Source organism: Marmota marmota, unplaced genomic scaffold (assembly GCF_001458135.2).
Source record: "Marmota marmota marmota unplaced genomic scaffold, marMar, whole genome shotgun sequence".
Taxonomy (NCBI): domain Eukaryota; kingdom Metazoa; phylum Chordata; class Mammalia; order Rodentia; family Sciuridae; genus Marmota; species Marmota marmota.
In genome coordinates, this window is record NW_026000019.1 from 13,946,242 (window position 1) to 13,957,252 (window position 11,011).

Here is an 11,011-nt window from a genome sequence, read left to right on the forward strand (position 1 = left end):
CAGAGCACATGTTAAAAATAACCATGAGTTAGAGAGCAACTTTAGTTCTAGTACAATCAGCCCTTGATATGTGCAGGGGGTGGTCCAGGCCCCCATACAGATGGAAAAAAAAATTGTTATACTGAATGGTTTTAGGGAATAATGACAAGAAAAGGACTTATATTCAGCACAGAGACAATATTTTTTTCAAATATTTTCTATCTGTGGTTTGTTGTATATGCAGGTGGGGAATCCTCAAGCGTAGAGGGCCAACTGCATTTAGAAATTCATTAACTCTTTTTTTATTTGATTCAGTAGGAAGCTTAAAATTCAATTTAGCAACATACCAAGGATAAGAATTCTACAAAATTACATGTGGATTTCTGTGAGGGGAAAACCTAGTCTCCCATACTTTTCTAGATTAAAGCAGATAACTGTGGTTTGAAAAATGGCTTAAATATCTTTAATCTTTTCCCACTAACTACCCTTTTAAAGAAATAATTGGAAAGCTCTATGAAAACAAATAAACAATGCAGTGTTATAGTGTCAGATTGCCTTATATTTGGGGGAAATTATTTTTAAAACAAAGAAGGAGAGATGATTTTTCAAATACTTTACCTTATGAGGCACCATGGCACCATCATGTGACTCTAATGAACGGTCCATACGTGGAGGACAAACTACATTCTCTCTAATCTCTCCTTTTACACATTTTATGTCATACAGAAAAGAAATGTCCCTAAAAATTAGAAAATATAGATATATAAAAATATATTTTAAAAAATAACTGTTCTGTCTAGCTAACTAAATACAGATGGTAAAGAGTTGTTATGCGGGGCTGGGGATGTGGCTCAGGCGGTGGCGCGCTTGCCTGGCATGCGTGCGGCCCAGGTTCGATCCTCAGCACCACATACAAACAAAAATGTTGGGTCCGCCGAAAACTAAAAAATAAATATTAAAATTCTCTCTCTCTCTCTTTAAAAAAAACAAAAAAAAAGAGTTGTTATGCTAAATTGTTTAGGGAATGATGAGAAGAAAAAGCCTTACATATTCAGTATAGACACATATCTTACCAGTGAGTAAAATGTCATTTATGTCAGGAAAAACTGATCTCCTTACCTCATACTCTCCTGAGGCACTAGGTACAAGTTCCCATGCATTCTTCCTCTTTTCTATCTGATATTTCTCATTCTCATCACAAACTCTTTCTTTTCCTTCCATCTCAGATTAAGATACTGTTTCTATGGTTATTCCTTCCACTTATGTACCTTCATTACATCTTTGCCCATACCCTCACAGCTCCTGTTCCATCAATCATAATTTCTGTGTATTTCCTACAATTTTAGTCTTTTCTCTAAAAATCTTTTTCTTGACCAGGCATTACCAGTCTGTGCATGACTGTATTATATGGCTGACTGGCTATCTATCTATCTATCTCTTGCTTTCTGTTAAATATCAAACTTCCTAAAATTTCCCTTCAATCTAATTCCTACCCAAACATCCCCCAAAACCATTCTCCAAAAAGCTGATGATACTTCCCACTGCCAAGTTAAATAATTTCTTATTAGTTATCTTCCACTACACTGTGGAATATTTTCTAGGACTGATCATCTCTGTTTAAAAACACTCTCCTCCTTAATTTCCTGTGGTACTAGATGCTCCTGGTTTATCCTTTCTACTTTCTTAGACTTCTTTGTGCTCTCCTGCTACTAAATGGAAGTACTCTACAAAGCTGCATCCTCATCCCTTTTACTCTTCTTTCCCCTACATTTTCTTCCTTGACAATATCATCAAATCTCACATTATCATAGATGTTACCCTGTAGGCACAACTAAATCGTTCTTCCGTTCCTTCTTTTCCCCCTCTAGTATTCACTGTCAATTAACACCACCACTCTCTTCACCAAAATCTCAACATCTATAATCAATCCCTTCCCATCCTTTGTACCTAATATCCAATCTACTGCTACCACTTATTCTTTTTTCCCCATGGTTTTATTGAGGTATAATTGAAGTACAATAAAATGCATATTTGAAGTATGCAATTTGATCAGTTTTTGCATGTATGTAACCAAAACAATCAATACAAAAAGTATTTCCATTACTTTTTCTAAAATTTGACATCATGCAGACTGTAATTCCTGCATGATTTTTTACATCAGAAACCAATTACCTTAAGATATACAGAACCCCACCCCCATGCCAACTATTTCAAAATTAAATGGCACATTTATAAATATTTCTGAGGTCAAGGAATAAAGCACAAGGAAAGTAAATAAGAAGTGCTTTGAACAAAGTGATAATAAAAACTTAAAATACTAGGATCTCTGGGATTAAACAGTACTCAGATGAACATTTATAACTTAAAGTACTTGTATCAGAAAGAAGCTAGAATAACAACCAAGTTATTTTCAAATTAAGTAGTAGGAAGGAAAAATAAGAGTAGGAACAGAAATATATGATCTAGAGAAGAAATAATATAGCTAAAATTTGATAAAAATCAAACAAGTCTAAAGAAAAAATAAGAACACACAATTTAATACCAATGGAAAGGGAGCTATCAAAATAATCCCATAGATGCCAAAAATATATTAAGGTAATTTTGCAATTGTATGCCAACACATGTGATAGCTTATATAACATGGTCCATATTAGAGAAGGATCCATGTGCTACTGAGAAGAAAGTGTATTCCATCATTAATGGATGAAATATTCTATATGTCTGTTAAATCTAAATTATTGATTGTATTATTTAGTTCTATAGTTTGGAAGTTTTTGTTTGGAAGATCTACCCAGTATTCAGAGAAGTGAGTTAAAGTCACCCAGTATTATTGGATTGTGATCTATTTGATTCTTAAGTTCAGAAGAGTTTTTTGATGTACGTAGATGCTTCATTGCTTGGGGCATAAATATTTGTGATTGTTATGTCTTGTTGATGTATAATTCCCTTAAGCAGTATGGAATGTCCTTCTTCATCCCTTCTGATTAACTTTAGCTTGAGGTCCACTTTATCTGATATGAGGCTAGAAACCCCTGCTTGTTTACATGATCCATGTGAGTGATCTGTTTTTTCCCATCTTTTCACCTTCAGTCTGTGGATATCTTTGCCTATGAGATGAGTCTCTTGGAGACAGCATATTGTTGGGTCTTGTTTTTGTTGTTTTTAATATTTATTTTTTAGTTGGACACAATATCTTTATTTTAATTATTTATTTTTTTTATGTGGTGCTGAGGATCGAACCCGGGGACTTGCAAATGTTAGGCGAGCGCTCTACTGCTGAGCCACAACCCCAGCCCTGGGCCTTGTTTTTTAATCCAATCTGCCAGTCTATGTCTTTTGATTGATGAGTTTAGGCCATTAATGTTCAAGGTTATTACTGAGATATGATTTGTTCCTGGTCATTTTGGTTTATTTCTAGTTTTTAATTTGAATTAGTTTCTCCTCTGATTGACTATTTCTCCTTTAGTGTAGTTCCTCCCTTCATTGGTTTTTACTTTTTTTTCCCATTTCATCTTCATGGAATATTTTGTTGAGAATATTCTGAAGTGCAGGCTTTCTGGTTGCAAATTATTTTAAAAAATATTTTTAGTTATAGATGGACACAATACCTTTAATTTGTTTATTTAGTTTTTTGGTGGTATTTTTTTTTTTTTAATTGTGGTGCTGGAGATTGAACCCAGTGCCTCAGGCATGCTAGGCAAGTGTACTATCACTGTGCCACAACCCCAGCCCTGGTTGTGAATTCTTTTAACTTTTGTTAATCATAAAAGGTTTTTATTTCATCTTCAAATGTGAAGCTTAATTTTGCTGGATATAGGATCCTTGGCTGGCATTCATTTTTTTTCAGAGCTTGATTTATGTTATTCAAGGATCTCCTAGCTTTGTGGGTCTGGGTTAAGAAATCAGCTGAGATCCATATTGGTTTCCCCTATATGTAATCTGATATTTTTCTCTCACAGCCTTTAAAATTCTAGCCTTATTCTGTATGCTAGGCGTTTTCATTATAATGATGTGGGTCTGTTGTAATTCTGCACATTTGGGGTCCTGTAAGCCTCTTGTATTTGATTTTCCATTTCATTCTTTATATTTTAAAAATTGTTATTATTTCATTGAAAATATTGTGCATTCCTTCGGTTTGTATCTCCATTCCTTTATCTGTTGGCTCTTTTTATATTTTCCCATAATTCTTAGAAGTTGTGTTCATAGTTTCTTAACATCTTCTCTCCGTGGTCCACTTTATTTTCAAGATTACATATTCTGTCTTCATTGCCTAAGGCTCTGCCTTCCAAATGGTCTATTTTTTTGGTGATGCTTTCTATTGAATTTTTAATTTGGTCTATTATTTCCTTTATTTCAAGGATTTCTGTTTGTGTCCCCCCCCCCAAATCTATCTCTTTATTGAAGTGATCTTTTGCTACATGTATTTGCTGTCTTACATCATCCTTTACTTTGCAGATCAGTTTAACTAAATGCAGTCCAAATTCCTCTGACATTTCTGTGGTGTTGATAGATTCTGTTATTGGAGTATCTTAGTTTGCTTGGAGCAATTTTTTCCCTTGCTTTTTCATGTTGTTTGTGTGTCTACCCATGTAACAGTATGGATCTGAGGCAGCAGTTTCCTTCCACTGTGTAGACTCATAGTGTCCCTGAAGGTTTCCAGTACCTCATTTGCTGAGAAGCTGCCTATTAGTTTTCTTTGTTTCACTCCACAGAGCAGCCAGGAATGTGAACTTCTCTATTCTGCCATCTACCACCACTTATTAATTCTGTGGTCACCCTCCTCTTAATAGTGGTCCTCTTGTCTCTTGCCAATGCCAAATCACTGGTCAAAGTTGTCATTACTTTTTATGTTGATTCCTGGTGGGGTATAGTGGCACATACTAGTAACCTCAGCAACTTGGGAGGCTAAAACAGAAGGATCACCTCATATCAGCCCTTTTGTTTTTGGTGTGTGGACTGAACCCAGGGCTTTGTGCATGTGAGGCAAGCACTCCACAAACCAAGCTATATCCCCCAGCCTCATAGCAGCTCTTTTAAAAAAATTTTATTTGATAAAAGGCTTACCAAGTTACCCAGGAAGGCTTCAAACTTGGGATCCTCCTGCCTCAGTCTCCCAAGTAGCTGGAATTATGGATATGTGCCACCATATCCTGCTAAACTCTTTTTGATTTGTTATGAGACCCCCAATATCCTTGTAGTTAGCAACCATATTAGGAGATCAAACTTCACCAGTTATTCCAGAAGCTTCACACACCATCCTTCTCTATTGCCCTCACCTCTGAGAACGAGTGCTATCATTTCCTTGTGCTTTAATCACCCACTTAAAAGCAGGGAAAAGGAAAACAACTCTATTAAGCTAGCAAAAAATAAGAAAAAAAGGATGCAAAGAGAAAACAGAGTAAGATGGCATAAATAAATCAAAATGCATATGCTCGGGATAAATATCTATTCCAGGGTATTATACTCTTAGACCCAAAGCTCCTGTGTTGGTAGCTGCTTCCTGGTAGCTGCCTCCTGCTTCCCCGGTCCTGGGAGTTTTTTCAACAGACACTGCTTCATACCAGCTCCTTTGGCCCGTCCAACAATTTTGTATTCAATTCTTTTTGTGTTTAAAAATATCTAAATTTTTTTTTCTAGAGTAGTTTATTTTTTCCACTAAACTCTGACAAAGCCATCAAAAATATGATTCAGGGATACTACTTTGTATCTTTTTGTTGTGCTCTGGATATTTGAGGTTGCAAGACATGTTACGTTTTGTTATTATTAGTTGTGTGCAGGTATATTTCTATTGGTGCCACAACAAATTATCACAAACTTAGCTTAAGCAACACAAAATTTTTTTATTTTATTTTGAGACAAGGTCCCAGGCTGGCCTTGAATTTACCATCCTCCTGCCTCAGTCTCCTGAGTTGTTGGGATTACAGGCATAAATAAGCCACTGTACCTGGCTTAACACAAATTTACTACCTTACCATTCTGCAGGTCAGAAGTTCAATACGGTTTGACAGAGCTAAAATTTAGGTGTGACAGGACTGTGTGAGGTTCCAGATGTGTTAGAGGAAGACCCATTTTTGTGTGTATCCAGGATAACAGAATCTAGTTCCTTGGGCATACAAGATTGAGACCCCTGTTTCCCTGATAGCTGTTAGCCGAGTCGTCACTAGAAGACCCAGCTTCTAGTATCCAGTTGCATTTTTTGGCTCATGTACCCCCCACCTTCCATCCTCAAAGCTAACAATGGAAGGTTGAACCTGTGTCATGATGCATATCTGCCCTCCTCTTTCTATCTCATCTGCAACCCACTTGACTGCCCTTCTTTACAACTTTCAGGGATTCAGGTGATTAGGTCACTCTGACAATCCAAGGTAAGCTTTCCATCTCAAGTCCTTTCTGCCATATGAGGTATGTATTCACAGCTCCCAAGAATACAGTAAGAACATTTTAGTAGGGGCGAGGGAACATTATCTGTTTACCTGATTTTCACATTTTAAAAATTCTGACTCAGAAGTCATTTGACATCAAAACTTTAATGTCAGTTTATTGCTGAATTCAGATATGGCTATTTTTTCAAAGTACTTTAAATATCTCATAACTATTAATTATTACTATTAATAATTATATCCATGATCTAAATGCATAAAATGAAATACAGATGCTGTATGACACTAAAGCCCCAGGACACAAAAGTCAATAGACTAAGTTTCTGCCACTCTTTGTAGCACTGAGACACAACTGAATAATAACAACTTATACTTGAATAGCACTTATGGTTTTACAAGTGCTCTTGAATTCATTATCTCATTTGTACTTTTACAACATCCCTAGAGGCACACAAAACTGAGTTACATTTTTTAGTTGTAGACAGACACAATACCTTTATTTATTTATTTTATGTGGTCCTGAGGATCAAACCCAGTACCTCACAAGTACCAGGCAAGCACTCTATCCCTGAGCCACAACCCCAGCCCTAAGTTATTTATTACCTTTTTTACAGACTAGAAAATTAACTTCAGAAAGACTAAATCACCTACCCAAGTACAATAAGCATTTTCAGACAAAAATGACAGGTAAACAAGCAGCATGCAGGAAGTAAACTGATAAATGTATTTTACTTATAAAATGGGGTCATAATCTTCACAGGAAAAAAAATTTGACACTTAGAATAGTTTTAGGAATGATACAAAAACAATAAATAGTATTTGCTGATTTGACCTAGAAAAGTATTAAAGAGTAAGGGTTCCCTTTGAAGAGAACCAGAATTAAGCACTTGTTCTACAGGGTTTTCCACATTATAAAGCTTTTTCCTCTAAGATATTCAAAAAACACCTATACATACAGATACAGGAAACTCTAAAGGCATTCTGCCTGTCAGATCTTGCTCCTTTTAGTAGGTAGCAATAAGGAATAGGAGAGTATAAGGACAGCTATACAAATACATGCAAAAAAGAAATAAATTTAAACAAACTGAAAATATGCAGAGCCAATACCTACAGCTATCATACTTATAATCATCATAAACAAAAACATGACCACCCTTTTGGATTGTATTCTGATTTATCAAAGATACTGCAAGTTTTATAACCAATGATTTTATGAGTTCTCCAATCCTGCCCCTCCCAAGGCTGTCACATGAAATAAGAAAATGACTATTAATCTGCATCTATCTGAACCTCTTCCTTCTTTACCTTGCAGCTCCTGTCAGGGAGACAGGATGGTCAATCAGGTATTTGAATTTATTCCTTCGAATAGGGTGCTGCCAGACATGGTCTACAGGGCGTGGAAGAGTACCCTGGGAAAAAGAAAAACACATGGATATCCAGCAGAGGGCACTCTAGTCAAGCAAAAAATCTATTCTTAGTAATTGAATATTTATATTTTGATACCCTGTGGAATAGAGCAGAATTCTTATTCAGTAGCATGGGCAAAGACTGAAAATAGAACATTTCTACAAATATTAAAACTAAGTATGGTAATTTTGGTAAGAAAACAGATTAATAGAAATATTCAAGCCTTAGAAATTTGGGTGAAAACATGAGTTTTCAATGTAGAAAATTACTTTAAAAAAAGTTAAGACCACTTGGAATATATAACCTGTGCTCAACTAACACTTAGTAAACAGGATACCAAAGAGATAATATCCCCAAGTAGTCTACATGCAAACTTACACACCTTTGGAGTTTTAGTTTTCTTAGGAGGCAGTAAATATTCAGGACAGGGACCGGCATTGGCTGCATAGGTCAGAGAAAGCAGAATCTCCTCGGGGATGAACTCATTCTGAAGGGAAGTAGGAAGGGGTTTGGAATGACCCACCATACTTTTTTGCTCCCTTAGTTCAGGAAGTCCTAAGAATGAAAAAGGAAAGAAAAGCTCTTATTCTAAGTTTTTGGATGGAGCTTCCCATACTGCCTCATAATTCTCATCTGTATTTTCCTAATAGAGAGAAACATTGCTTCTGATTGAAAAGGATAGTAACAAATAATATTTAAAACACCAAAGATTATCTGGTCAAAAGAAATGTATTACCTACCCTACTCACATCAAACAACAGGTTCAAAACCTCATATACAAAGCTGAACCTGAATTAGTCCAAGCTGAAAATTAACTCACTTCACTTATCATATACAAAACTGAACCTGAATTAGTCCAAGCTGAAAATTAACTCACTTCACTTAACTGGGAGAGCTTTAAGATGATGGGAATCAACTATTTTCCTTTTGATATGCAAATAAAACAAGAAATCTTTCCTTCAATCTGTCAGATTATTTATAATTTCTCTCAAATAAATTCAAAGGTAAAACGACTGTATTAAATTGAGGATGGGGGCTGGGGTTGTAGCTCAGTGATAGTGTTTGCCTCTCATATGTGAGACACTGGGTTAGATCCTCAGCACCAAATAAACATAAATAAATAAAGGATTGTGTCCATCTACAATTAAAAAATATTTTAAAAAATTGAGGATGGAAGGGATCTGAGTGGAGTTTAAAAGTAAAAGTAGGGGTTGGGGAAACAGTTCGGTGTAGAGCACTTACCTAGCATGTATAAGTCTTTGGATTGGATCTCTGGCACACACACACAAAGTAAAAGTAGAACTAGGATTGTTGGAAATGAAAAGTGGAATAATCTCAGCAAGCTCATAGAATAAGAACTGTGAAGAGTATTCTCCTCAGCTTGATTAGTACACAGAAGTAAAAAACATGGGTAATAGGGCTAATTCAGGAAGAGGCTTCCAGGAAATCAGTCAGGTAGTTTGGTAGTCACTGTTCATAACTTTCAGTAAAGAAGTACCATGTTTTCATCACCATCAAAACTTTTAAGATTTATACTACCAAGTCTCTCTCAAGGGTTTGGTATAGAATATCAGAAGAAATAGGGGGGAAACAAAAAGGTTAGGTGGGACTTCTGCAGAATCTCTCCCAACAACTCCTGAAGGTGAGACTGGAGAAAGTGTTACCCTAATAGGGTGAGGATGCTTTTAGCAATTTTTGTTTATTTTTTTATCTTTTTTTTTTTTTTTGTAGTTGTAGATGGACAGCATGACTTTATTTTATTTATTTTTATGTGGTGCTGAGGATTGAACCCAGTGCCTCAGGCATGCTCCTAAAGTACTCTATCACTGAGCTATAGCCCCAGCCCAGCAATTTTTATTCTAGTGTTAGATCTGCATTCATCTAAGAATGAAAAGCTCACAGAATTGCTTTCATTTAGAAAAATTATTAAAACTTGATACAAATACATAATTTGTATGATTTGCATGTGTCTGTCTTATCTCCACTATTCTTTTTAAGTGCCTTAATGTCAGAGACCAACTACCAAAAAAGATGCCATTGTATTTAAAATAGGAGGGTGAATTTTTAAAACAATATAAAACTCATCAGCATTTGGAAAAAGTATAAACATAGCCTTTAGGTGGAGTAATTAAACAGGACTGGCTCTAAACTACTATAAAAGAAAATGGCTTTTGGTTTTACTTGAACGAGTGTCAGAAAAACAGCTCTAGTGCCCACTGAGGATCATTTAATCATCAGAGACCAGCTTTGATAACACAGGGAGACCCTGGGCTCAGAGGAAGGGAGGGGAAAAGGGTAGGGGGAAACGTCTGGTGAAGAAAAATGGTGAATGGAAGGTGATTTCTGTCAATGACCGCGATTATGTCGGCGGGATCCTTCAAGTTTACCTCGGGTCTCCTCCTTGACTACAGAGACTCTTGACTTTTTGGCCTCAGATGATAAGGAGTTCAGAGATGCGGACGGTGTTTTCTGAAGAGACATAGTTTTTTAAAAAAAGGGAGAGGGCGCGCGAGAGCGAGCCTCCTACCGTTCTTTAGTAATTTGAAATATTCCTCAAATTAATTTAAAAGTAAATCGGCGTCGTACCAGGACCTTCAGGCTGTCCTGTAGGCAAAAGAAATGAACAACAAAAAAAAAAGAGAGAGAGAGAGAGACCCACTACGTGCTTGTGTTCATTTCGGAGTTGGAATCCACCTAGCAGTGTTCCCCTTCTTTGGGGGGGACCCTGAGGTTCTCTAGGGTCCTCTAACGTGACTGAGAAGCCAGCGAGTGTGGGAGGGTCGGGGAAGGACACGCTCGCCCCACCACAGCCTGCCCGCCCGCCCGCCCGCAGCCCTGTGGGCACCGCCCGCTCGTGTCCCCAGCTTCCCCAAAACAGTGCCCCTCGCGCAGGACAGAGCCACGGTCTCGAATGTCAGGCAGGGCTCGCAGCGTTTCTCCATTAAAAACCACAGGAAAGGACACCTGTGATCTGTACCGGCAAATTGGGTTTCCCGCCAGGCCTCCGGCCGCCCGGCCCTCCCCTGGAACGCCTGCGCATCGTCATGGAAACCCAGGACTCCGCTCCTTAGCAACCCTCAATCGGGGCTGCCTTCGGAGGTGCCGGCGGAGGAGGAAACAGCCGGAAAACCGTCCCTTACACTCTCCCGGAGCCTCAGTGCAAGTCACAGCATAGATTCACTAACAATTAAGAACAAAAGTGTTTAATCGAGCTGTTGTCACGGAATCCGACAGCGCCTCTGCAA

General features: G+C 37.4%; 1 protein-coding gene across 1 annotated transcript in view; it reads right to left on the reverse strand.

Moving 5' to 3' along the window:
- Axdnd1 (axonemal dynein light chain domain containing 1) overlaps window positions 1–10,976 on the reverse strand; it is an 85,709-nt gene extending 74,733 nt beyond the window's left edge. The window contains exons 1-5 of the mRNA XM_015492056.2: window positions 10,729–10,976; window positions 10,154–10,370; window positions 8,149–8,321; window positions 7,665–7,768; window positions 598–718 (exon numbers count right to left, since the gene is read on the reverse strand). Coding sequence (XP_015347542.1) covers window positions 598–718; window positions 7,665–7,768; window positions 8,149–8,321; window positions 10,154–10,247 — 492 coding nt within the window. The 5' untranslated portion in view covers window positions 10,248–10,370; window positions 10,729–10,976. The remainder of the gene's footprint in view (window positions 1–597; window positions 719–7,664; window positions 7,769–8,148; window positions 8,322–10,153; window positions 10,371–10,728) is intronic.
- Between the last annotated feature and the right edge of the window lie 35 nt (window positions 10,977–11,011).